The sequence below is a fragment of the Lissotriton helveticus genome, chromosome 4_1, assembly GCF_964261635.1.
Source record: "Lissotriton helveticus chromosome 4_1, aLisHel1.1, whole genome shotgun sequence".
In the NCBI taxonomy this organism is placed as follows: domain Eukaryota; kingdom Metazoa; phylum Chordata; class Amphibia; order Caudata; family Salamandridae; genus Lissotriton; species Lissotriton helveticus.
The window spans coordinates 153,102,508-153,130,470 of NC_136063.1; the positions used below are offsets into that span (position 1 = coordinate 153,102,508).

The following is a 27,963-nucleotide window of genomic DNA, read 5'->3' on the forward strand; positions in this document are numbered from 1 at the left end:
AAGCTGAACAATTCTTCAGAAATGACCCCTTTATTAAAATTCAGTCCCTCAGCTATTGATTATTTAATTAGTACCCCAAACTTGGGTCTTATAATTATTTATGCACCACGACTGTTTCTAGCAGTGTGGAGTAACACAACATGTACACACAGAGTAAGGCATATGAGCTGCACAAAGCAGTGAATAGATGAGCAGACAATCACAGCTTGGCAATGGATGTGTGTCTCAGCAGACCTGCATGCCCACTGGTGCTGTGCCTGGCACTGTGCCAGCAGACAGGTGCCAAGGGAGAGCTGGGAGGAGAGGAAAGGTATGACACTGTCACGACTTGTCTGTAGTTTGTGTTGCTGCCCAGTAGTCCATGCCAACAGGGGGCAACATTCTCCTTCAGCACAAGGTGTTTGCACCACCAAGTATAACCAAGAAAACACAAAGGTGAGGAAACGTAGGTATCTGTTGGATCCTGGGTGTCGCGAAACAGTCGCCACTGGATACGAAATAAACGCTTTGATTGCTCATGGAGTGCATCACCTGTGGTGTTTAATCTTCATGGCTATCCTATCACTAAGGAGATAAGTAGTGTTGTCTGTGAGGGAATGATAAAAGTAGTTTATTAACTAATGTAAGGGGACAAGTAGTTTCCCATCTGAGATAAAGGTCTATCTGTGGGAAGGGTGAGAGGAGTGCCTTATGTCAAGGAAAGTTGAAAGTAGTGTCTTATTTGAAGTAAAAGTAGTGTATTTGTTCAGGGAAAGGTAGTGCCATATCTGAGGAAGAAGTAAAGTAGTGTATTTTCTCAGGGATAGATACAAATAGGTGGCTTATCTGGGAAAGGGTGAACATTGAGCTTTATCTCAGCGAAAAATAAAACTATTGGATTTTCTGGGGAGGGATAAAAAGTAATGCCTCATGCCAAGAGAAGCTTTTCTGAGGGACATGTAAAAGTAGTGTCTTATATCAGGGAAAGGCAAAGAGTCTTAGCTGAGCATAAGGTAACAGTAATGCCCTGGTGGATTAGAGAGAGAGATCGTGAGACCAGGATCTCATCTTCGCTACCAACACACATTTGGCTGCTGCTTCTGCGGCACAACACCGTAAACCTCCACTCCGCACAGGGTGAGGAATTCGCTGCGGCCCGGGATTACGACAGTGACGTAGCGGCCCGCCATCCCTTTACAGCAGAGCGTAGTAACAGATCCGGCACTCAGGTCAGTGATGGTGCCGCACCTGTAGAACCAGAGACAAAAGCAGAAGGCATTATTAGGTAAGCAGTTTCACTTATGTCCATTCCCAAATACAGAACATCAGACCTTGAAATTAGGATGCACTTTAAGATAGTGCATTCATGAGGCTCAGGCATTATCTATTGATGCTACCTCGACAGCCATACAAAGCACGGTGTGCACCCTGAATATCGAATTTACAGTATCGATGGGACATAATGTTGAGGACAGAATATCAAAAATAAAATATCGACCGGTAAGTCTAGATTTTCTGTACCTAACTCCACATATAGGTACCTACACGGGACATATATCTTCAAGGTTCTTATATGTGAAGATGGGAATAGTAAATATACTCCTCTATCTACACTTCCCTTTCGATATTTGTCCCTCATTATTCTGTCCTGCATATTCTTCTATCTTGATATTGTTGGTGTCAATATTAAGTAGTACCATCACATAGCATAGTTATTCAGCTGATTGTGACAAATTAGCCGCTCAAATTAAAGAGATGCCATTAGCTGCCAGGAGAAGAGGTCGAACCTGATTTAGAGTTGTGGGGTAACAGAGAATCCTTCGATTTCTGCATAAAGTTAAACATCCAAGCGAGACGCTCCCATCAGATTTTCCTCCGCCATTGGATGGTATGGCACTGGTATCTGGCTCTGTCATGGTCACCCCCAGTCACCTCCTTCTTGAACTGACGTCTGTCTCTTTCATGATTCTCCCCCAACCACATTCCACGGTCACTCCCTTCTTCAATTGGGTTTTGTATTTATTATGACCCATGCCCAGTCACCTCCTTTTTCCACTGAGTCTGGCTCTATTATGAGCCTCCCCTAGCCACCTCCTTCTTTCACTTATGTTTGGCTTTATCATGGACTTTTTCCCGCTAAAGCGGCAATATTTTTATCGCCCTATTAGCAAGCTGTCGCTAACAGCAGTTAGCGACAGCTTATAGGAGATAGCTACAGGTTTGGGGCCCGCTTTGCATGTCAGCGATATATATCGCTAATGACATGCAAAGTGGGCGTACCCAACCTGTTAGCGACTGAAAGCTGTCGCTAACACAGCTATCACCTATTAGCAAGGCAGGCGAAGTGATTAAAAAATGTGCCCTAAGCGCGAATAGCGCCAGAACCTAATGCCGCTTAGACCATGACTTAACCTGAATATCCACCTCCCATTGGATATAAAGGTTAAGTTCCCATTAGGGATAATGCCTGAATATCGCTGGATTTCCAGCTATATTAATGCATTGAGCAGCTATCGCCGGAAATGTTATCGCTTTAGAGATAAACGTTGCTAATAGCACGGTCTCTCTGCGATAATATCTGGCGATAGGCGGAGATAAAAAAAATGCGCTAAGCGCATTTAGCGATAATTATCGCTATTTGTTGCTAATATGCCCCCACCTTCTTCTACTGACATCTGGCTCTATTATGATCCTTCCCCATTTATCTCCTGTTGGAAAATGTGCCTTTCTTCAGGGTCACCCTCACATTTTTTGCTGAATTCATTTTGGGTGGCCTTAGGAGTCTGAGCACTTTATCACTACTAACCGGTGCTAAAGTGCATGTGCTCTCTCCTCTGAACATGGTCACATTAGCTTATACCCAATTGGCATGTTTAATTTACTTATTAGTCTGTAAACCATTACACACTTCTCCACACACTAAAACATCAAATGGGTTTTGAAGGCATAGTTCTTAAATGGTTTGAATCATACCTATGGGCAGATCTCAGATGATCAAAATTGAAAACTTTCTCTCAACATCAAAGGCTGTTGATCATGGTGTCCCTCAAGGCTCTGTCCTTGCTCACACCCTATTCAATCTCTACATGGAACTTCTAGAACTACTACAAAAATGTGGGATTCCTTAGTAGCTCTATGCTGACGACAGCCAACTCTACCTCAAGGTGTCCTCAACACATGACATTTCACTCCTCACCACCACCCTCAACTCACTTCAAGAATGGATGACATCTCACCATCTAAAATGAAATCTTTTGAAAACTGAATTCCTTCTTATCTAAAACTCAAAATCCCCATTTGCTGTACAATTTTGGATGGGTACTCTGAAGATTCTAACTGTAAATCTACCATAGTTGACAGGGCTAAATCCCTAGGAGTCATCCTGGACAAGAGACTCAGGAACCTTATCATAAGCACAGCGGTCCATAGGACCGCCGTACTTGTGGTGGAGGTCCGACCACCGCCACTCAGGCCTGCCTGCAGTTTTAGGAGTATGGGGGTTGAACTGCCACAGAACCCCTGCATCTGTCGGGTAGCCAGGATCCTGTGGTGTTGGCACAGTGGTCAGGAGCACCGCCAAGCATATTAGGAGTTGCACTTTCACAGCCCTTTTCAGGGAGGTGAGCCTGCCATGAAAAGGGTGGCGGAGAGGCAACTCCTGCCGCTCTTGATCTAGGGGTGCATGCGGGGCAGGCACATGTTGTCCTCCCCTGGAATTGCACCTCCAGTGTCTGCACGGTGGGGCATGTGAAGTTGGCGCTTTGACAGCGGTGGTCTGCATGTCAGCCTGACAGACCTCTGCCTTAGACCACCTCCTGCCAGACCAGGATTTTACTCCTCATCTGGCGGACGGCAGCACCATAGCTCTGGCGGTCCTACAGCAGATGGCTAATTGCACCATCCATTTGAGGACTGCCAAAGTTGTAGTAAGGTCCTTAACCTCCAATCCCAAATCAAAAAGCACGCTACCAACTACACCTTCTTAGGGGTATCCGACATTTCATTCCTGAACAAGACCTGAAAAACATTGTTTAATCTTTGGTACTCTCCAGACTTGACTATTAAAATTCATTCCTTTAAGGCCTTCCCAAGATCCACCTTCCTCCTTTAAAATTCATCCTTCATTCAGCACAGCGCTTCATCTATGGGGCCAAAAGAAACAACCATATTCACGCCGATGGTGATAGCTCTCTGCTGGCCAGGTCAATATATAAGACTGCTTGTATCACCCATAAAGCCATTCTTACTTCCACCTCTTGCTACCTAGCTCATAAACTACAAATTTCAGGTTGATACAGACTCTCACATAATACCGAAAACCTAGTGCTCAAACCTCACACTTTCAAATGGGAAAGAAGTATGACGCAGTCTGTCTCAGTAAATACAACCAGAATTTGGAATTCACTTCCTCCATACCTTCGCACTACCACCTCTTTTCGCATCTTCAAAAAGGACCGTAAATCTCTTCTCTTCTCTTCCAAAGACACTGTTATCAATAATTCTAGAACTCTGACTGTTTGATATTCCTCACTGGAGAACTAGTTCGACCTTCCACTACGACTGTGGAATATGTACTTATGAAACCCTCATCGCTCCAACTTTAGTTTGTAATGTGTAATTTTTAGAGAATTTATACTTTGTAATATGCAGCCATTCAATCTGAGTAACTGTAGTAGTTATATGTTTTGTCACCTTTACCATGTTACCTGGAATGTCTGATCTAACGTACTTTGCTCTATTGTAAAGCTCTGTGACACCTCTAGGTAAAGTACGAGCTATATAAAAATGGCTAAATAAATTATTAGTCCCTAGTACAGTTCATTACATGTGCTTAGGGCCTGTAAACTAAATGCAACTAGTGGGCCAGAAGCACTGATTGTTCCACCCACCTAAGTAGCCCCTTAACCATGTCTAAGGCCTGCCATTGCAGAACCTGTGTGTGCAGGGTTACACTGTCATGTCGACCTGGTAAATTCCAACTTTTGCTAGGCCAAAACCTTCCCTTTTTATACATGAAAGTAATCAATTAGGTAGGCCATAGATAACCCAGAAGGCATGTTGCAATACATCTAAAAGTCACATACTTTTAAGTTTTACATGTCCTAGTAGTGAGAAAGTCTTAACTTCGTTTTTCTCTACAGCAAGGCCTATATCTCTTATAGGATAACATTGGGATTACCTTATAACATTTTATAAGAATAATTTCCAAATGGGAAGATAGTACTGATTCAAGTTTGGGGTCTCTGGGATCATGATTTAAGATCTAAACTTACGATGGAGTAAGATTTTAAATTGCAATTCTGAAAATGTCACTTTTAGAAAGCTGACATTTTCTTACTTTAGCCATTTGTTACCTGCTGCCTGTCTCTGATCTCTTGTCTGGGGTGGGTTACAGCTGGGCTTCGTGTATTCCCCCGAGACAGCCTCACACAATGGGAGCTTAGTTGTGACTTGATGGGCCAACTTGGCAGGATGGGAACGAGGAGGTGGACTCCTCCTCACTTACAATTGAATTGGCTGTGTCCTGTCCCCACCCAAAGGGCTGTATATCTCCCTGCAGTGAGTCTAGAGCCAAGGAAGGAAGGGAGAACCTCTGTTCACTTCAAAGGCCTGTCTTTGAAGTCTACCCCACTACAAAGGCACCACTGGGTATAAGTACTGGACCTTAGACACCACCACTTCATTACAGTTTTAGACCTGTGGATATTCTGCCAGGAAAAAAAGACTGCAGTGATGCTGAAGGACGGCCATTCTTCTGCCCTTCTGCTTTGTTGAACTCCTGCTTTGCTGTGCTGAGCAACTGGCCAGCTGCCCTCTTGCCTGGGTGAGAATAACTAGACCTGCATCACTTGTCCCCAGATCCCAGAGTGACTCTAAGAGCTAAATAGCTGGCCTCCAAATCTGGTTTCACAGGGACATAAAAAAACTTCAAACCCCCTGAACCAGGACTCTGCCATCTGGGAGTCTACCCTGCCAAGTGGTGGCTCCACAGTCCTGGACCCTCGGAAGTGGGCCTAAGGTGCTTGCCAGCTGAACCAACGCATCTTCTCTGCTGGGCAATGCATGAATTGGACCCGTCGCAAAAGACCCACCTCGCTGCAGCCTCCGGCATCTGGGACCAACACATCGCCTTCAGAACCAACGCTGCATGGCGCTTTACCAGGCACAAGCCCCTTACATCCCTCATCGAGGGCAGTCTCAATGACGATGATGGAACTTCGCATCACAGCTTCACGGCTCATCAGAACTGACTCATCGCCTCTGCTGTGCCTCGCATCTGCGACACCGGAATTCACATCGCAAGTCCCGTTGGCAGGATCTTAGACGTCAAAGCATCAGGACTTCACAACACAGCCTCGTCGCCTCTCAGAACCGACGCATCACCTCAGCTGTGCGACTCATCTTTAACGCAGATCCACACAGCGCTCCACAGCCAGGATTAAGGTACTTTGTTCAGCAGGCCTAACTGGGTCCCTATAGCCTGCCTGGTCTCCATTGTGGTCAGCTTGAACTTGTGACTTTGTCCCGGTCCAGCGTGTGTGTGTGTGCAGTTGCCAGTATGTAGTTACAGTTAAGACCATGTTTGAATAGGAGAAGTGTGGTTTGACTTGCCTTCACACATTTTTTCCCAAAAAGTATACTGGTGATTCCAGTTGGGCATGGAAAGTTTCGGGGTGATCCATCAAGCGGGGGCAGAGAAAAAGGGGGAGGGGTCAACAAAGGTGTGTTTCCAATGTTAAGTCTCATAGGAGCTTTGAACATGACTACAGCCCGAACCGCTGGACGGAATTACACCGAGTTTGGCGGAAAGGTAGAATTGGCGGAAATCCATTCAGTAGTTTGTGAGAAATTAAAGGAAATCCAAATTTGTATATGTGTGATCGGAAAACCCTTCTGAATAATAACCAGCTCGTGCAGAGATCTGTAGAGCTCTGACTGACTGCCAACACTTCAACTAGGAAGTGTTGGCAGCCATCTTGGGACATGACTTCAATCACCCTTACAGCACAGTCACCCTAGCACTATGGTGCCAGGGTGCCTACGTTGGAGCATGGCAGGTCGTTGTGCGCCAGGGCATGGGAAAAGGACAGGAATGGAGAAGTGTGGCTCAGGGGTTAGAGGCGGCAGACCCGGAATCTGAGATCGGTCCTGCACCAGGGTTCAATTCCCCGCCCCGGCGGGTCTTGGGCTAAAAATTCCACGGACTCGATAATTCTCGCCCCGGTGCCTCCTCGACTCACGGGTTCACACTCTGCGACTCTGGGCAACAGCTTGCTTAATCTCCACAACGCCCCTCGCGGCGGGATGCCTGACTTTCACCTTGTGGATACCCTGCTATCTCACAGGGGAATATCAGGAAGGGTTCCCTAAGCAAGCGCCGGGAAACCCACTGCGGGTAGCTGTGCGCTATATAAGCTCAACTACATTTACATTTACATTTTGCTCTGTATTTTGTTGATACGGAGCAATCCAGACATTTTCTTTTTACGCACGGCAGCACTGGTGGAAGGCTTGCTGCGCTGGCATGTGTCAAAATATTGTAAATGGGCCTTTGGTGTGTAGGAGAAGCAGCTTCTCCAGGGGGAAAAAAGATTTACCTGTGGGGGAAAAAAACTGAAAATGAAAAACATTGTACAAATTACACTAAAAGCTGCATTTCTACCTGCCGGGATTTTACAGTATATACAACTCAACACAGGGGAAATGAGAGCTCAGGGAACATGTCACATGCCATTCTCATTTTTAGGCCCGGAAACCTGTGCCAGGCTAAGCTGGTATACCCCAGAGAATGTTGCTGAATTCCAAAAAGTTGCAAACCGGCACGTGATAGTCATACGAAAGGTGCAAAATGTCTACTTTTTATGTGAATTGGACCCATTATTGCGAACTATTTTACTACTTTGCTTTTCTATCTGATCCCCGACATCTCTTTGAGTTATAGGAATGGAAATACCACTCAAATCATAAATAGTGTAACCAATTTTGAATTTGACTCAGGCCTCCTTAATGCTTGACGCATGTCTCCTTAACGCATCTTTTCGATAAGAGCATGGGGTACCATCTCCTAAAGCCTTGGAGTCCCGGATTCTACACTTAGGGCCGACTACAAGTTGGGCGATTAATTCAGTCCAGTGTGTAAACCCCAGTTTATGCCTGGGATGGAATTATGAGTTTCGTTTTATTTAACGCTTCCTATAATTATCAGATGCCTTAAATAACATAACCTTCATTACATTTCAGCAGGTCAAACCTGCTGAAATTTATCAGGGGAATATATACGAGGGCATGTGTACAAGCCTCTATCGTACCGGAAAGTCACTTTTTTTGATGTAACACCATTTCCCATGTTTAACACCACCTTGTAAATATACCCCTTTCCGCTGCAGTCCTCTGCGGTATAGGGCTGTACAATCAGGGCCAGACTGGCTGGAGGGGGCACCGGGCATTTTCCTGGTAGCCCAGAGGGATAGGGTGCTGTTTTGTGCCTGTGGGGGTCGGTTTTGCAGCAGTGTTGCAATATTGGTCCCCTGTAACAAAAGCGAGAACAGTGCTTCTTGCTAGCACCCCTCCACCCTCCACCCCCTGCTCCCAGGGCTGGTCGAACTGCAATCTTCCTGCACATAAACAATTGCCTCTTGTGAATATGGCACATCCCTGCGTTAAATTTTTTTCGGAGTGCGGTGTTTCCAAATTTGGCGTAGCACAGCGCTCTGATTATTAAAAAAAAATATGCCACACGGTATTTACCGTAGCATGCAGATTTTGGTGCAGTAAATCCCCAAATCTGCATGTTATTCCCAATAAACTTGTAAAAGGTGTTATTTATTGCACCTGACAAATAACGCACCCCATGGTACTGTTATTTATCAGGGGCGATAAATAACACCTCAACTTGAAATCAGGCTTTAAATGTACATCAAACCCAAAGAAAGAAATATCGGTGGGTTACTAAAGGCCATGTGTTGAATTAGCCTCGACCTGTGGAATCAGTAGTCTAATGTTTACAGTAGCACCTTGATTTCTTTTTATGCCACATTAAAATGGCATATTTGTCTTCACATAAGGGATGGGAAGATGTACTGAATCTTGATTGGATTATAATGGATGGTTGGTCTTCCAAAATCTAGTGTTGATGCCTGAAAAAATAAGTGTGTCAACAAGGGTAAGAGATATTGGGCATCTCTGCGTGCAGTTGAACAAAGCATAAAATGGAGATGAATATATATTTTTTTGCATGAGTTTGTTTACATGTGTATTGTTGGTACAATAAACAAACCACCCCCAAGGACTTACAGCCAAGAGCATCTTCAGATTCATGAGCACATGGTAAGTGTAGTCAAGATCCTATGGTTGCATTATATTAAAACACAACAGCTTCATGTTGTGGATCACCACCAGTTCTATGAGATCTCACTTAGGGATCATATACTCTAAGGCTTCCACTGACGAGTATGTGGATCCCTTTCACATTTCAATCAAGAACATACATCTTGTTATTGCTTCTATAGTAATGTGACACTGTTGTTGTACCATGACAAATAGCATCCGACATGTGGAGTGTGAGGCTTAAATGTTCATCTGAGAAGCTGACATGGAAAGCAGATTGACAAACCAACAGCACTGGTCCACTCTATTTCAAAATAGGGTCATAGCAGATGTTTGGATCTCAAGGTGTGAGGTGGCAGTGGTAAATGTGTGCAGTATGTAGACGTGGAAGCAGGTAATGATATTCCTACCATATGCACTTCACAAATCTATATATCGAACATGTATAAGGTAAACTACCGCCAACCTTAGAGCCCTCCATGCCAACCTAATACGTTCTTTTGTGCAAGGTTATGGAAAAACACACACTGCCATCATCTAAACAAGTTAGCAGGACTCACACAGGGTTGTTGTTGTTCTCATTGTCTCCAACCCGAACCTCAGCCCCATTGAGCCGCTCGGGGCAGCAGTCGGCTCTGTTCACCACCACAATGGATCCGATGGCTTGACTTTGTCCCAGGTCCAATCTCCACCAAGGATTTGGTTCCTCATCGGTGTGAGAGCAGGTCTTGTCAGCATACTTACCATTGCGTTTGGTATTAATCGCATATGACGGCAGCCCCAAGTATGCATATTGGCTACTTTGTGAAGCTGTACCTTTCAGTGCCAAATCTTCAGCTAAAAAGGAAATGAAAGGCAGTAAGAGCCTGAAAATAAATTACAGACAGGCAGTCCTACAGAGGAGAATTTGCATTTTACCTTAAATATGAGCGGGTGTTGTTACCACCTGCAAAAGCTATCAAACTATTTTACAAAGCAACCTTGCCACCAAGATGTCCACTTCTAGCCCCCATGCATTTCTTACATCACACTACCAGGTAAATTATGCCCTAGCCTTGTATTTGTATGTCTCTATGTGTACACAACATATCTTACTATTGACTATAACCAGTTCTGATTGATGCACAATGAAGTTATCAGGTTCCCATATGAAATGTGACGACTATAAATATGAATTTTAACATTTACAATTTGGAAGAAATGGTAAAACTACTAAAAATTCAATGAAGTTGGAATGACTTCCTAGATTTCTTGGGATCTTGATCAGTGCTTAATTTGTGAAATAAGTAATTGTCCAGCAGTAGCATCCGGTAATTTTAGCAGGGAGGGGATCACGGGGGGGGCCACACACGTACACATACACACTCTCTCTCCCACACACACACACACACACACACATATATATATATATATATATACGCACACACAGCCCTTCACAACACTCACTCACTCAAATACACATATCTACAGGCATGCATTCACCAAATACTAAAACTGACCTTCACTGAAGTCAAGCAAGGTCCCCAGAGGGTTGGGACTGCTGCCTTCCCTCATTGACTGACCAAGCCACTGAGGGAAGGCAGAAGTCCCTCACCTGTCACAGAGTGGGATGGGGTTAGTGAGACTGCTGACCCACCCCACTCTGGGATGAGGTGTCAGTGATTGACACTGGGCCACAGGCACTTCAGGGCTTAAAACTGAAGAGCTCAGATCTGAGGCAATCAGTGATGCCCCCCCTTGTCATGAGGGGGAGGGCCTCAAGGCCCTTTTGCCAGGCTGAGGGAGTCACACCTACAGGGATGTGAAATCCTCAGCCTGACAAAGTTAAGCTCAGGCAGCCAGGAGATTTTGTGCATATCTAGCTCCTGGCTGCCTGACCTTTGTTCAGCCTGACAGACACTCTTCTTGTCTTGAAAAAGGTGGGGGCGTGGCCTCTTAGCCCATATGGATGGGCTGTTGCCGGGGCTTCAGTGCTGCTGCTGAATGCTTGGGTTGTAGAACACTAAGGCTGCCTGGTTCCAATTCCACCTCACACCTCTTTCTTCCAAACTACACTTCCTGTCTCTTTGTCTTACTCTTGTGGGTGTTTTCATCAGGGCCGGACTGAGAACCAAAACCGGCCCTGGCAAAGTGCTCAGCCAGCCCCCTGGAGGTGCGACGAGCTCTTTGCCGGGGTCGGTTTTCGGCTGTTTTTGTTAATGGGCTGCAAAAACCACCCTGTAACAAAAACGGCCCCCAGGGCCCAAAACCGGGCTTGTTTTTCATCCCTGCTTTCTCCCGTCGTCATGGTTTTACTATCTTTCTCTGTTTTCTCTCTTTCTCCCTTTCCTGCCTTTCACTCCTTTGCTCCGGGTCATAGTCTGATTGAAGTAAAGTAAGTCTTGGTCCCCAAAAATAAATCTCGGTGTCCTCCAACTTCAACTACTGGCATACATTAAGCATTGCTCTTACTAATATACAAAAGCAACATTAAATATCATTATGTCCTTACAGGTAGCCAATATATCTAGTTAAGCTGAGTAAGGTAATATTTTATGAAAAAAAGGTAACAGAGGTGTAATGCACCCACTCAAATTTTCAAACAATTTCAAGAGGAATCAAGTATCAAAGGGTTCGCCTAAGATAATAAAATACCTTAAACTAAGAGAAGCAGGGGAAGGGAATCAATAACAAGCATTGAAAATGCAATAGGTCTCGCAATATCGCAAGTCAGAACTATTACCATTGTAAATGAGAATGCCCTTTATTTTTGCGTTGTTGTTTTTGGAACATAAATAAAAGGTTTTTCCATTTACAAGGCCTATAGCTCAAATTTGCGTTAAAAGGAGACCTATTGCATTGCAATGTTGGTGGTGCTGCTGAGTTTTCTCTGAATATGCACTCACAATATGCATCCACAATCTGCACTCCCAATCTGCATCCACAATCTGCACCCACAAGCAGCACTCACAATCGGCACCCACAATCTGCACCCACAATCAGCACCCACAATCTGCACCCACAATCAGCACCCACAATCTGCATCTACAATCTGCACCCACAATTTGCAGCCACAATCTTCAGATACAATCTGCAGCCACAATATGCAGCCACAATCTGCACCCACAATCTGCATCCACAATCTGCACTCACTATCTGCACCCACAATCTGCAACGACAATCTGCACCCACAATCTGCTCCCACAATCTGCACCCACAATGTGTGAGTGGCGTTGCGTGTGTGAGTGGCGTTGCGTGTGTGAGTGGCGTTGCGTATGTGAGTGGCGTTGCGTGTGTGAATTGCGTTGCGCTTGTGAGTGGCGTTGCGCGTGTGAGTGGTGTTGCGCACGCATGTGAGTCGCGTTGCGTGTGTGAGTGGCGATGTGTGTGTGAGTGGCGTTGCGTGTGTGAGTGACTTTGCGCGTGTGAATAGCGTTGAGCGTGTGAGTGGCGTTGCACGTGTGAGTGGCGTTGCGCGTGTCACTCGCGTTGGGTGTGTGAGAGGCGTTGGGTGTGTGACTGGTGTTGCGTGTGTGAGTGGCGTTGCGTGTGTGAGTGGCATTACATGTGTGAGTGGCGTTGCGTATGTGAGTGGCGTTGCGTGTGTGAGTGGCATTGCGCGTTTGAATTGTGTTGCGTGTGTGAGTGGAGTTGCGTGTGTCAGTGGCCTTGCGTGTGTTAGTGGCGTTGCGTGTGTTAGTGGCATTGCATGTGTGAGTTGCGTTGCGTGTGTGAGTTGCGTTGCGTGTGTGAGTGGCGTTGCGTGTGTGAGTGGCGTCGCGTGTGTGAGTGGCGTTGCGTGTGTCAGTGGCGTTACGCGTGTGAGTGGCGTTGCGCGTGTGAGTGGCGTTGCGCGTGTGAGTGGCGTTGCGTGTGTGAGTGGCGTTGCGTGGATGTGTGGGGTTGTGTGGATGAGTGGTGTTGCGTGGATGAGTGGTGTTGCGTGTATGATAGTATGCAATTAATTTTATTTTTTATAATTTTTTTATTTGTATGTCTGTTTTTGTTAATGTATTTTGTGTGTGTTGTGTGTGTTAGTGTAGTGTTTTGTTACGTAAATAATTATTTTTAATGTTTTTAATTTTTTAATGACGGACGCAATACGTCCCCTTGACGCTACTTACGTTTAGTAGGTCAGCAGTCTAGTTTTTTTTTTTTTCTTTAGACTTCCGTGTTCTATATTTATTATTGACATTTTTGTCAGCCAATCGTAGCGCTACGTTTTTGACGTAGTGTTGCGATTGGCGTGCGTCACCGGGGAATTTTCCAGAAGATCGAGAATGGTGGTGTGCGGAAGGCGTGTTCTTGTTGCAGTGCTGTTTTCGCGTTGTTTAACAGGTAAGACTTTATTTGAATGTTTATGTTTAAAGTCTATTGAATCTACTATTGATAGTGTGTTTAAAATAAAGAATGTATAATAATGTTTTTCTACAAATTCTTGAATGTTGTGTTCGCGAATCAAACAATTTCTAGAGGAATCAAGTATCAAAGGGTTCGCCTAAGATAATAAAATACCTTAAACTAAGAGAAGCAGGGGAAGGGAATCAATAAAAACCACACAAGTGTACAAAGATTTAGAAAACCATCCTTCGTCTTACAACATTTTTCGACAGCTGTGAGGATAATGGTGTGGTTGTGTGCGACTTCATCATGTAATACACTCACAACATTGTCTTGGGTCCAGTCATGCTCGTTTGTTCAACCTTAGCTCCATCATGGGTTGCTGTGACTTCAAGCAATCAGGCTTAAATAAAGGAGGAGGTGTAAAGTATTCGAAACAACCAAATAAGAAAGTCACACAAAAGAGATCTGACACCAATTTATAAAATAGTTCTTATTTGTATGCATTTTTAGACTGCATAATGAACAAAATCAATCAAAGAGTTCTGTAGAAAAAGATTTTTAAGTAAGACATAATTCACAGCTTTTCTTTCAAAATCTATACAAGCATTGGTAGCTAGTGTAGTTAGGGGAAACTTTGTAAAACTTTTATAAATTTGTATTCCTGTACTCTGGCCCGGTTTAGGCGACAAACTCCGGCAGAGTAAAGGGGGCCAATAAAGATTTGTAGACCAGTTACTTTGTCACCAAAGCAGTCTCAAGTCCAGTTTCAGGCTCTATGGGTGAACCGTCACAGATATCAATGGAGTGGTCTTGATGCAAGGGATACAGGATTCTGAAGATGGTATAAGATGATAAGAATACTGTGCAATAGACAAGGGGCTTCTTGGGGCTACTTCTTGGCCCACGGTCTTGGTGAGATGACTTTGGCCACAGGGGTCGGTGTCCCTCAAAGTTCTCCTAGGTACAGCAAAAGTCCAGTTTCCACAGGACCACTGATCTCCTGCCAAAACAAAACCAGCGGGTCCCTTTGGTGAAAGCTACTGTCCTTCTTTGGCAACGAAACTGCATCCTGATGGCTGTCTCGAGTCCAGCAGACTAGGGTGTTACTTTTGAGCATCAGGACTCGACCTCTCAAGCTGTATGTCGGCGGTCACTAGCGGTCACGAGTGTGTGCTACTTGCTTGCTACGGTGAAGTTCTACTACTTTGATGAAAGACAGCTAACTGCCTCCTCAATTTGCCTTCTCTGTCTAGGGCTCAGGGGTCGACTTTCTCACAAGCAGGGCACCACAAACACAGTTCTACCTTTAGAAGCCCAAGATCAGCAGATGCATTCCTTCTTTAGTGCAGCCTCTCTTTGCCAGGTCTAGGAAACAGCAGGGCAGTCCTTATTTGGTCCTCTCTCCAGTGCATACGTGATCAGAGGTCTGCGTGCCTGGGGTGCCATGTTATGCCCAGAAAGTGCCCTCACAGGATGCACCTGTTACTAGTCAATGGGTTACCATATCCCCTTGCACCTGGTGATGACCTCCTGCAATGTGTGCCATCTGGCAGAATGCAATATTCTACCTGCTCCCAAGGTGGCAGAACACCTCTCTTGGTGTGTGGAGCTTGGTAGCCCATTTTAGAATTGTGTCACCCTGAGGGCTACACGCCCACAGGGAACCAGTTTGACAACTACTTTCCCCTCTTTGTCCCCAATGCCAACCTGTCTACTGGGACAAAAGAGCAGCCCCTCTAGTGTGTATCCACCATTTGCCTATCAGAAGCGCCTTTCCACTTGAAGCTCATCTTTTGGGCCCCCACCCTGTGTAGCTTCCTGCCAGGGAGAGGTAACATCTCTTTCAAAGGCAGGCCTCTGTTGCGTCATTTCCTGGGAGTCATTCACACCTGTCCCCAGGAGGGCAGAAGCTGTCTTGTGGCCAGTATCTGTGAATGGCCTACTGAACAACTTGGACAACAGAATAGCAACTTTCTAAAAGTTGTTTTTATACAAAAGTTACATTAAATTTGACTTGGGCATCAAGTCAGGTTTAATGTAATGGTTTTAATGATACATTCAAGTACCATCTTTAGTAGTACCATTCCAAAGTTAGCACAGCTGAGTTATCAGCGTGTAACTCAGTACTGCCAATGGGGCTACTTACCTTTCATAGTAAAAAAACAACCATTTAGGGGTTTTACTGTTAAAGCACAAAACTGAACAGCCTACCTTGCAATATGCAGCATCCTGCCTTAGGACTCGAAAGGCCTGCTGTAGAGGTGGTGCATGTATTATAAATGTATTTTGGGGCTGGACATTGGTTTAAATGACAAAGTCGAGTTAGCAGTTAAAAGCAGGAGACATGTTTTAGTTTGATATGTTATGTTAAAAAAATGTATATAGCGCGTATACCTGTGGGTGTCTTGGCACTTGCTGAACCTGAGCTCGCTGAGATTGGAGCCATGAGTTGCTGAATAGCCACATTTTAAGTTCCTTCCTGAATGAGAGCTGGGGTGAAATAGCTGTAAGAGGTGGAGGGAGTATTCCAGAGCATGGCACTGCCAGTGGCAAAGCTCCTTCCTCCCCAGTTCACTTTCTTGAATCTGGCAGTGGCGATTGTTCTAGATGTAGCCGAATGCAGGTGTCAGCTAGGGGTGGGGAGGGGACTGACCTGCCGGTGGTGCTGGACTCTACTGCCCTAACCCGCAACATATGGACTGAGTAATATTTCGGGAAGGTTGCCTGTGATCAGGTACCTCCGGAGGGCCGGTGCCCTAGGCGGTGCCCTGGATTTCAAGTAATGAACTGTTTCCATCACGTTGGGGCCTGCCGGCACAATGTGCGCAGCTGACTGAGTCCGGCAAATTCAAGCTATGCGGTGCCCTGGATTTCAACTAATGAACTGTTGGCTGTAGCGCATTGGGGCCTGCCGGCACAATGTGCGCAGCTTAGTGGGTCGGCTGAGTCGGCCAAATTTAAGGGTAAGGCCATGCTGAAGTTCAAGTGTAATGTCTTGCCCTATTTCCTTCAGGCCTTGGATATGTGGATGTCGCAAAATCTGAAGCTGTGTATAATGATATATCCAAGTACAATGCTTTACACTTGTAATATACAACTGTTTGCTGTAGCACGTTGGGGCCTGCTGGCACAATGCGCGCAGCTGAGTGGGCTGGCCAAGTCGGCCACATTTTAATTCTAGTTTAAGGCCAAGTGGAAGTTCAAATGTAATGTCATGCCTATTTGACTTTCTGCCTTTTGACATGTCAATGTCGCTAAAGTCTGATGCTGTGAATTAATTATATTTATCCAAAGAGAATACTTCCCTCTTGTAATGGTTTGTGGTGAGTCACCTGATTTCATATGAATAAAAGTCAACGCCTTGGACAATATAACCTGATTCCTAAAGTTATTGGGTCCGGTGGGGGAGGTTAAGGCAGTTTAACCAGTTTGCGCTGTTCAAATAAGAAAGAAACCAATAACAAAAGCATGTGATGATAATTGCCACCTTGCATGGATATTTTGATTAAAACTGTTATGTATAATTTTTTTACACACTGATGATTAATGTCTGTATTGAATTATATTGATTTTTGTTTTTAATGTATTTGTCATATATGATATGACTTTTAATGTGTCTATTAAACTGATGTTACTATCTATTTTTATTTTGTATGGTTTTCCTTGCTGTCATCTTATGTTACATGATCTCCTATGTGTTACTGCCTAGGAATTTTCTTCACATACATTGTTATCCCTGTCCTAGGAGTCCTTTTGATGTCACTATTCAGGGGGTCCTTGTTTGTTACAAACCCCAGGTACAGATTATCCCATTGTGTTACGTGTTGTGACACTGGGCCATGTGGATGTGAAACAGTCTCAAGTGGAAAGTATTGTTGAACAATATTATGCAGTATTTGCAAATAAAGTGGTACAGGTGAAAGGGTTTACCACCGTTTTCAGCTAAAAGAAAGGGACTGTCCCTGGACAACACGAATTCCGTATGGTACCTTTAGGTGTGCATCAACAACTTAAACAACATTTGTATGTAAATGTAAATGTACAGGAATTTATATAGCACAACTCACCGAGCGGTTTCTAAGCGCTTGCTTAGGGAACCTGTCCTGGTATTCCCCTGTGAGATAACCCCGGCAGGGTATCCGCAAGGTGAAAGCCAGGCATCCCGCCGCGAGGGGCCGTTGTGGAGATTAATCAAGCTATTGCCCAGAGTCGCAGAGTGTGAACCCATGAATCGAGGAGGCACCAGCGCGAGAATTGTCGAGTCCATGGACATTTTAGGACTCAAGACCCCGCCGAGCAGGAAATTGAACCCTGGCTGACCTCTGCTTCCAGGTCTGCCTCCTCTAACCAGTGAGCCACACTTCTCCACGTGGACATGTTGTGTGCTGAAGGTATTATTGAACCTCAACCAGTTCACAGTGGATTTCGTCTCCTGTTATAGCATTAAAAAAATGGTGACTTGTAAAAATAAGTGCAAGTTTTAAGTCAAAGAAATAGATTACTTGGGTCATCGAATCACACGTGAAGGAATTCTTCCCAAGACGGATTTGGTGAGCGCGATACCAAATGCTATCAGACCTTATGATAAAGATTTGTTGAGATATTTCCTTGGAGTAGGAGAGTATTATGCAAGGATTATGAGTGGTTATGCAATCTCTGTGGAGCCATTGAGAAAAATCTTGAAGAAAGGGGTGCTGTTTGTGTGGTCCGAGCAGCATGATGATGTGTTTGAGAAAGCTAAGACATTGATTGCTCAAGCACCCGCATTCAAAACATTTGATCCAAAAGGTGAATCTTGTGTGACAGTGGATGCAAGTTCCATGGGTTTGGGTGCTGTCTTCAGTCAAATTGCAAATCGAAAAAAAGGTATTGTTGCTTTTATTGCCAGAGCTTTGCGAGGTGCTGAAGTACATTATAGCACAATTGAAAAAGAGTTAATACCTTGTGTTTGGGTAGTTGAAAAATGTAAACATTTTTTACGTGGCAAATCTTTTATGTTTTTCCTGGATCACAACCCTTTGACATGATGGGTGGGGTCGGATCTGGTAAGGCTTCTTCAAGATTAGTGAGGCTTTTTTGCTAGGTTGCAAGAATTCATTTTTGAGATTCAGCATATTTCTGGGGGCAGCGATGTTAAAGCTGACTACGTATCCAGATTGCTGGAAATGTAAGTTGATGGTGAAGCTGTGAGGGATCAGCATGAGTGTGTTGTGGCAGCAGTGGTGGTGCAGTGTCCAATATGAATAGATTAAGATGTGTGTAGAAGTTTAGCAAATGGTGAAAGTGAAACAGTATCTTAAAAAGGGGTGACTTCCAAGTAGGAATTTGGAAATTGGATTACAAAGTTTCTAGTGAATTGAGTGTAGAGAAGGAAATGTGGTGAGACATGATCTGCTTGTGCTGTTCAAAGGTCTTAGACATTAACTTATTTATTTGGTTTACCCTGGAAATCCTGGTGTGTCTAGCACTAAAAAGGTGCTCAAGTTACATTATTGGCTTGCCTTTTGTATCTACTTTAAAAACTCGATGTAGAGCAATGAAATACATTTTTCTCACCGCCTATCTGATACAGGGTGGTACATAGAAACAAACAGGACTTTCTTAATACAAATATGCACCGTGCACAGATATCTCACTACTGAGACACCAATACACTTGTCACAATGCTCCGCTATTTGTTCTTTATACACTTGTCACAATGCTCCGCTATGTGTCCTTCATACACTTGTCACAATGCTCCGCTATTTTTCCTTCATACACTTGTCACAATGCTCCGCTATTTGTCCTTCATACACTTATCACAATGCTCCGCTATTTTTCCTTCATACACTTGTCAAAATGCTCCGCTATTCTTACTTTAAACACTTGTCACAATGCTCCGCTATTATTCCTTCATACACTTGTCACAATGCTCTGCTATTTGTCCTTTATACACTTTGTCACAATGCTCCGCTATTCTTCCTTCAAACAGTTGTCACAATGCTCCGCTATTTTTCCTTTACACACTTGTCAAAATGCTATGCTATTTGTCCTTTACACACTTGTCAAAATGCTCCGCTATTTGTCCTTCATACACTTGTCACAATGCTTCGCTATTTGTCCTTCATACACTTGTCACAATGCTCCGCTATTTGTCTTTCATACACTTGTCACAATGCTCCGCTATTTTTCCTTCATACACTTGTCACAATGCTCCGCTATTTGTCCTTCATACACTTGTCACAATGCTCCGCTATTTTTCCTTCATACACTTGTCACAATGCTCCGCTATTTGTCCTTCATACACTTGTCACAATGCTCCGCTATTTGTCTTTCATACACTTGTCACAATGCTCCGCTATTTTTCCTTCATACACTTGTTTCAATGCTCTGCTATTTGTCCTTTATACACTTGTCACAATGCTCCGCTATTCTTCCTTCAAACAGTTGTCAAAATGCTCCGCTATTTGTCCTTTACACACTTGTCAAAATGCTCCGCTATTTGTCCTTCATACACTTGTCAAAATGCTCCGCTATTTTTCCTTCATACACTTGTCACAATGCTCTGCTATTTGTCCTTCATACAATTGTCACAATGCACCGCTATTTGTCTTTCATACACTTGTCACAATGCTCCACTATTTGTCTTTCATACACTTGTCACAATGCTCCGCTATTTTTCCTTCATACACTTGTCACAATGCTCCGCTATTTGTCCTTCATACACTTGTCACAATGCTCCGCTATTTTTCCTTCATACACTTGTCACAATGCTCCGCTATTTGTCCTTCATACACTTGTCACAATGCTCCGCTATTTGTCTTTCATACACTTTTCACAATGCTCCGCTATTTTTCCTTCATACACTTGTCACAATGCTCCGCTATTTGTCCTTCATACACTTGTCACAATGCTCCGCTATTTGTCTTTCATACACTTGTCACAATGCTCCGCTATTTTTCCTTCATACACTTGTCACAATGCTCCGCTATTTGTCCTTCATACACTTGTCACAATGCTCCGCTATTTTTCCTTCATACACTTGTCACAATGCTCCGCTATTTGTCCTTCATACACTTGTCACAATGCTCCGCTATTTGTCTTTCATACACTTTTCACAATGCTCCGCTATTTTTCCTTCATACACTTGTTTCAATGCTCTGCTATTTGTCTTTCATACACTTTTCACAATGCTCCGCTATTTTTCCTTCATACACTTGTTTCAATGCTCTGCTATTTTTCCTTCATACACTTGTCACAATGCTCTGCTTTTTGTGCTTCATAAACTTGTCACAATGCTCCGCTATTTTTCCTTCATACATTTGTCACAATGGATATATGACGTTACCACGCGTTCTTTTACCACGCAGACCATTACCACGCATTTTTTACAACGCAGGACCCTTTACCACGAATACCTTTACAACGCAATACACTACAACGCAGGTACATTACAACGCATACCATTACAACGTAAGTATAGGTAAGTAAATAATATGGTAAAATAATGTAATTATTATTAATATTTTTTTTATTAATAAATTATTATTTTAATATTTAATATTTTAATTATTTATATTATTATTAATTTATTAATTTTTAAATATATATGTTAAAAATACCCCTGTACCCCAAAACCCAAACCCAGCCCTGAAACCTAAAAATACCCCTGTACCCCAAAACCCAAACCCAACCCTGAAACCTAAAAATACCCCTGTACCCCAAAACCCAAACCCAGCCCTGAAACCTAAAAATACCCCTGTACCCCAAAAACTGAAAACTGACCCTGAACCCTAAAAATACCCCTTTACCCAAAAACTGAAAACTGACCCTGAACCCTAAAAATACCCTGTACCCCAAAAACTGAAAACTGACCCTGAACCCTAAAAATACCCCTTTACCCAAAAACTGAAAACTGACCCTGAACCCTAAAAATACCCTGTACCCCAAAAACTGAAAACTGACCCTGAACCCTAAAAATACCCCTTTACCCAAAAACTGAAAACTGACCCTGAACCCTAAAAATACCCCTTTACCCAAAACTGAAAACTGACCCTGAACCCTCAAAATACCCCTTTACCCAAAAACTGAAAACTGACCCTGAACCCTGAAAATACCCATTTACCCAAAACCCAAACCTAAAATATTTTAAATAAAATAATATACTTACCAATACTTACGTTGTAATGGTATGCGTTGTAAAGGTAACTGCGTTGTAAATACCTGCGTTGTAATGGTATGCGTGGTAAAGGGTCTTGCGTTGTAAAAGTTGCGTGGTAAAGGTAGGTCGTGGTAAAAGTTGCGTGGTAAAGGTTGTATACCGTCACAATGCTCCGCTATTTGTCCTTCATACACTTGTCACAATGCACTGCTATTTGTCTTTCATACACTTGTCACAATGCTCCACTATTTGTGCTTCATACACTTGTCAAAATGCTCCGCTATTTTTCCTTCATACACTTGTCACAATGCTCTGCTATTTGTCCTTCATACACTTGTCACAATGCTCCGCTATTTTTCCTTCATACACTTGTCACAATGCTCCGCTATTTGTCCTTCATACACTTGTCACAATGCTCCTCTATTTTTCCTTCATACACTTGTCACAATGCTCCGCTATTTGTCCTTCATACACTTGTCACAATGCTCCGCTATTTGTCTTTCATACACTTTTCACAATGCTCCGCTATTTTTCCTTCATACACTTGTTTCAATGCTCTGCTATTTGTCCTTCATACACTTGTCACAATGCTCCGCTATTCTTCCTTCAAACAGTTGTCACAATGCTCCGCTATTTTTCCTTCATACACTTGTCACAATGCTCTGCTTTTTGTGCTTCATAAACTTGTCACAATGCTCCGCTATTTTTCCTTCATACATTTGTCACAATGCTCCGCTATTTGTCCTTCATACACTTGTCACAATGCTCCGCTATTTCTCTTTCATACACTTGTCACAATGCTCCACTATTTTTCCTTCATACACTTGTCACAATGCTCCGCTATTTGTCCTTCATACACTTGTCACAATGCTCCGCTATTTGTCTTTCATACACTTGTCACAATGCTCCGCTATTTTTCCTTCATACACTTGTCACAATGCTCCGCTATTTGTCCTTCATACACTTGTCACAATGCTCCGCTATTTTTCCTTCATACACTTGTCACAATGCTCCGCTATTTGTCCTTCATACACTTGTCACAATGCTCCGCTATTTGTCTTTCATACACTTTTCACAATGCTCCGCTATTTTTCCTTCATACACTTGTTTCAATGCTCTGCTATTTGTCTTTCATACACTTTTCACAATGCTCCGCTATTTTTCCTTCATACACTTGTTTCAATGCTCTGCTATTTTTCCTTCATACACTTGTCACAATGCTCTGCTTTTTGTGCTTCATAAACTTGTCACAATGCTCCGCTATTTTTCCTTCATACATTTGTCACAATGGATATATGACGTTACCACGCGTTCTTTTACCACGCAGACCATTACCACGCATTTTTTACAACGCAGGACCCTTTACCACGAATACCTTTACAACGCAATACACTACAACGCAGGTACTATTACAACGCATACCATTACAACGTAAGTATAGGTAAGTAAATAATATGGTAAAATAATGTAATTATTAATAATATTTTTTTTATTAATAAATTATTATTTTAATATTTAATATTTTAATTATTTATATTATTATTAATTTATTAATTTTTAAATATATATGTTAAAAATACCCCTGTACCCCAAAACCCAAACCCAGCCCTGAAACCTAAAAATACCCCTGTACCCCAAAACCCAAACCCAACCCTGAAACCTAAAAATACCCCTGTACCCCAAAACCCAAACCCAGCCCTGAAACCTAAAAATACCCCTGTACCCCAAAAACTGAAAACTGACCCTGAACCCTAAAAATACCCCTTTACCCAAAAACTGAAAACTGACCCTGAACCCTAAAAATACCCTGTACCCCAAAAACTGAAAACTGACCCTGAACCCTAAAAATACCCCTTTACCCAAAAACTGAAAACTGACCCTGAACCCTAAAAATACCCTGTACCCCAAAAACTGAAAACTGACCCTGAACCCTAAAAATACCCCTTTACCCAAAAACTGAAAACTGACCCTGAACCCTAAAAATACCCCTTTACCCAAAACTGAAAACTGACCCTGAACCCTCAAAATACCCCTTTACCCAAAAACTGAAAACTGACCCTGAACCCTGAAAATACCCATTTACCCAAAACCCAAACCTAAAATATTTTAAATAAAATAATATACTTACCAATACTTACGTTGTAATGGTATGCGTTGTAAAGGTAACTGCGTTGTAAATACCTGCGTTGTAATGGTATGCGTGGTAAAGGGTCTTGCGTTGTAAAAGTTGCGTGGTAAAGGTAGGTCGTGGTAAAAGTTGCGTGGTAAAGGTTGTATACCGTCACAATGCTCCGCTATTTGTCCTTCATACACTTGTCACAATGCACTGCTATTTGTCTTTCATACACTTGTCACAATGCTCCACTATTTGTGCTTCATACACTTGTCAAAATGCTCCGCTATTTTTCCTTCATACACTTGTCACAATGCTCTGCTATTTGTCCTTCATACACTTGTCACAATGCTCCGCTATTTTTCCTTCATACACTTGTCACAATGCTCCGCTATTTGTCCTTCATACACTTGTCACAATGCTCCTCTATTTTTCCTTCATACACTTGTCACAATGCTCCGCTATTTGTCCTTCATACACTTGTCACAATGCTCCGCTATTTGTCTTTCATACACTTTTCACAATGCTCCGCTATTTTTCCTTCATACACTTGTTTCAATGCTCTGCTATTTGTCCTTCATACACTTGTCACAATGCTCCGCTATTCTTCCTTCAAACAGTTGTCACAATGCTCCGCTATTTTTCCTTCATACACTTGTCACAATGCTCTGCTTTTTGTGCTTCATAAACTTGTCACAATGCTCCGCTATTTTTCCTTCATACATTTGTCACAATGCTCCGCTATTTGTCCTTCATACACTTGTCACAATGCTCCGCTATTTCTCTTTCATACACTTGTCACAATGCTCCACTATTTTTCCTTCATACACTTGTCACAATGCTCCGCTATTTGTCCTTCATACACTTGTCACAATGCTCCGCTATTTTTCCTTCATACACTTGTAACATTGCTCCGCTATTTGTCCTTCATACACTTGTCACAATGCTCTGCTGTTTGTCTTTCATACACTTGTCACAATGCTCCGCTATTTTTCCTTCATACACTTGTTACAATGCTCTGCTATTTGTCCTTCATACACTTGTCACAATGTTCCGCTATTCTTCCTTCAAACACTTGTCACAATGCTCCGCTATTTTTTCTTTACACACTTGTCAAAATGCTCCGCTATTTGTCCTTCATACACTTGTCACAATGCTCCGCTATTTTTCCTTCATACACTTGTCACAATGCTCCGCTATTTGTCCTTCATACACTTGTCACAATGCTCCGCTATTTGTGCTTCATACACTTGTCACAATTCTCCGCTATGTGTCCTTCATACACTTGTCACAATGCTCCACTATTTGTCCTTCATACTCTTGTCACAATGCTCCGCTATTTGTCCTTCATACACTTGTCACAATGCTCCGCTATTTGTCTTTCATACACCTGTCACAATGCTCCACTATTTTTTCTGCATACACTTGTCACAATGCTCCACTGTTTGTCCTTCATACACTTGTCACAATGCTCCACTGTTTGCGCTTCATACACTTGTCACAATGCTCCACTGTTTACGCTTCATACACTTGTCACAATGCTCCACTATTTGCGCTTCATACACTTGTCACAATGCTCCACCGTTTGCGCTTCATACACTTGTCACAATGCTCCACTGTTTGCGCTTCATACACTTGTCACAATGCTCCACTGTTTGCGCTTCATACACTTGTCACAATGCTCCACTGTTTGCGCTTCATACACTTGTCACAATGCTCCACTATTTGTGTTTCTTACACTTGTCACAATGATTGCCTTGGGATAAAGGCAAACATGCCCAGCTTACTCTATAATGGTTTTGGTTGTTTGGAGGCTGTTTACATGATATTGGGAAATACACTGAAGGACTCTGAAAGTCGAGTTGTGTCGTGAAAACAAACTTTGAACTATTCAGAATATTTAACTTGAACTTTTCTAAAGACTGTAAGACTTTTGCATTGCACTTGAGGTTTATCCTGTGACAGAAAGATGGATTCTTAAGACAGGACTATGTTGGAAATTCTATTTATATATATTATACATAAGTGACACAGGAGGCAACTATAAATCATCTTAGCAGAGAGTGCATAGTGACATAGCTGGAGTTTCAGAAATAAGTTCCACATAAAAGTGCAGAGAGCTAGCAACACAGCAATATTAATACGGTGTATCATTCACAGTCACAGGTAGATGCAAGACTTTCATTGCTGGTTAATAAAGGCAGCTCTTATTGCATTAAGATACCCACTGCAACCTGTAGCCATCGGTGCCCAGCAGAAATTACAAGTCAGACTGATGGAGTCCTGTGTCTCTGTTTACTCTCTTATCCCTTTCCCCTTGCCTTGTTCTACCAATACTCCTTGTAGTCTTGTGTATGTGGCTATTGGTGGAGGTAATGAGAGACAGAAGACTGCATCACTCTCACATTTGTTGAAGCCAGTAACATCTTGGATGATGGTCATGCCCATTTCGGACATGCGCACACTACATACAGCCCTTCATTTTCCTTCCGAGATAAACCTAGAATGGAGATGGCCGATGGTGGCGATGGGTGATGATTTTGCTGTATTTGTCAGTTCCTTGACAACATCAGCCCCCACATTGAAACTACAAGGTTGTGCCGGACAAATACATCATATTAAAATTGAACGTTTTTTTTCTCCTTGACTATTTACAGGTTATCTTCATCGTACTTTTGTAGTGTAAAATAACCATCACTAGGAGTGAAATTGAGGAGTGTTCTAAACTGTCTGGTAAATGCTTATTTGTGATCATTAATCAAACCGTTCCATTTATTTAGTATGGTCTTTATAAAACTACCCTGATGATATTCAGCTTGTAATACCAAATCTAGCAACTTTGCAAAATGCTTGGCATCTACAGTTCAATGGATGAAAGAGACAAGTCTAAGGATAAACCTCTCAATAACAGAGATTTAGTGGTCGTGGGTTCACAATCTGAATGGATGGAAGAAACTGGTCCAGAAGCATTGGGATGTGTCCTCCTCCTGTTTCCTGAGTGGTGAACTTGTGGATTGCTAATGGACCAAGAAATATCCCAGGATCCACAAATTATTATTGTTATTAAAATAGGCTTCTTTTCCTTGAGATTTATAAAAAAAATGGTGTCCCTTCTCAGCTTCTCAAGTAGGATCCAAGCAGCGTCTACTAGTCACGTCTGTGCTCACTATGCCAATGGTGAATATGCTGGTATTTCACACTATCTACTCCCTTGCTTCAGTACCCATAAAATGTAACTGCGCATGCACTATCAGGCATCAAGAAATGGAAGCACATTTAGCTGGCAATGGCCATATTGCACATTTCTAGTAAAGGAGAAAGTATATAGACAGTAGTAATGAAATAGTAAAAAGAGAGTGTTTGATCCCTCTTTTGAGCCACCAAGGCTATTTGCTTATTTCAAAATTTTGGAAAGCCAGTCTGACTGGGACAGATTTTTTTGCAGCAAAGGAACTCCTCCCTGCAATGCATGCCCTGTTTTGTCGTTTTGCCAACTACTTAGTCCTCAGAAGATCTTTGGAGCATGTGTGTGCTCAATAATAAAATTATAATATAGCATAACTTTGACATTAGTGTCAGGAAAATGAACTGTACATGCATTGCTATGCCTAGATTTTAGGATTGCTTTGATCAGAAGGTTGGTAACCCACATAGGTCAATGCAGCCAATGTTGGGTGTTGATTGTAACATTGATTTTTAACTGATAAACACTTTTACTTATAAATTGGCACACATTTTAGTCAAAATTTCTTAAAAAGAAATTGAACATTGAATTTTCAGCACAAGCAAATACTAACAACAGTCACATGAATGCAAGACACATCAAAACCAATTTGATAGAAATTACAATCTTTCCACGGGAGTAGGTATGATTGTGGCATGCTGTTTTGGCTTAAGAACCATGCTGAAAAGATGATTTTTAAATTTCATATGTTAATAGAATATATCAGAATAATAATACAAATATGATGTGCTAAAAGTAGATGGTTTCTTACTTGTTGGTGTTGGGTCACATGCAGGATCTGTCCAAACCCCTCCAAAGATACTGAATCCAAATAGAAGAACTGTAAGGAGCTTCATC

At 42.7% G+C, this 27,963-nt stretch overlaps 1 protein-coding gene across 1 annotated transcript; it reads right to left on the reverse strand.

Annotated features, from left to right (window-relative positions):
- Nucleotides 1–34: 34 nt before the first annotated feature.
- Nucleotides 35–27,963, reverse strand: LOC144828449 (fucolectin-5-like). The gene is made up of 3 exons (XM_078686625.1): nucleotides 27,878–27,963; nucleotides 9,867–10,143; nucleotides 35–1,227 (listed from the first exon to the last, which is right to left on the reverse strand). The coding sequence occupies exons 1-3, from the start codon at nucleotides 27,960–27,962 to the stop codon at nucleotides 1,053–1,055; spliced, it is 537 nt and encodes a 178-aa protein (XP_078542751.1). The 5' UTR covers nucleotide 27,963; the 3' UTR covers nucleotides 35–1,052.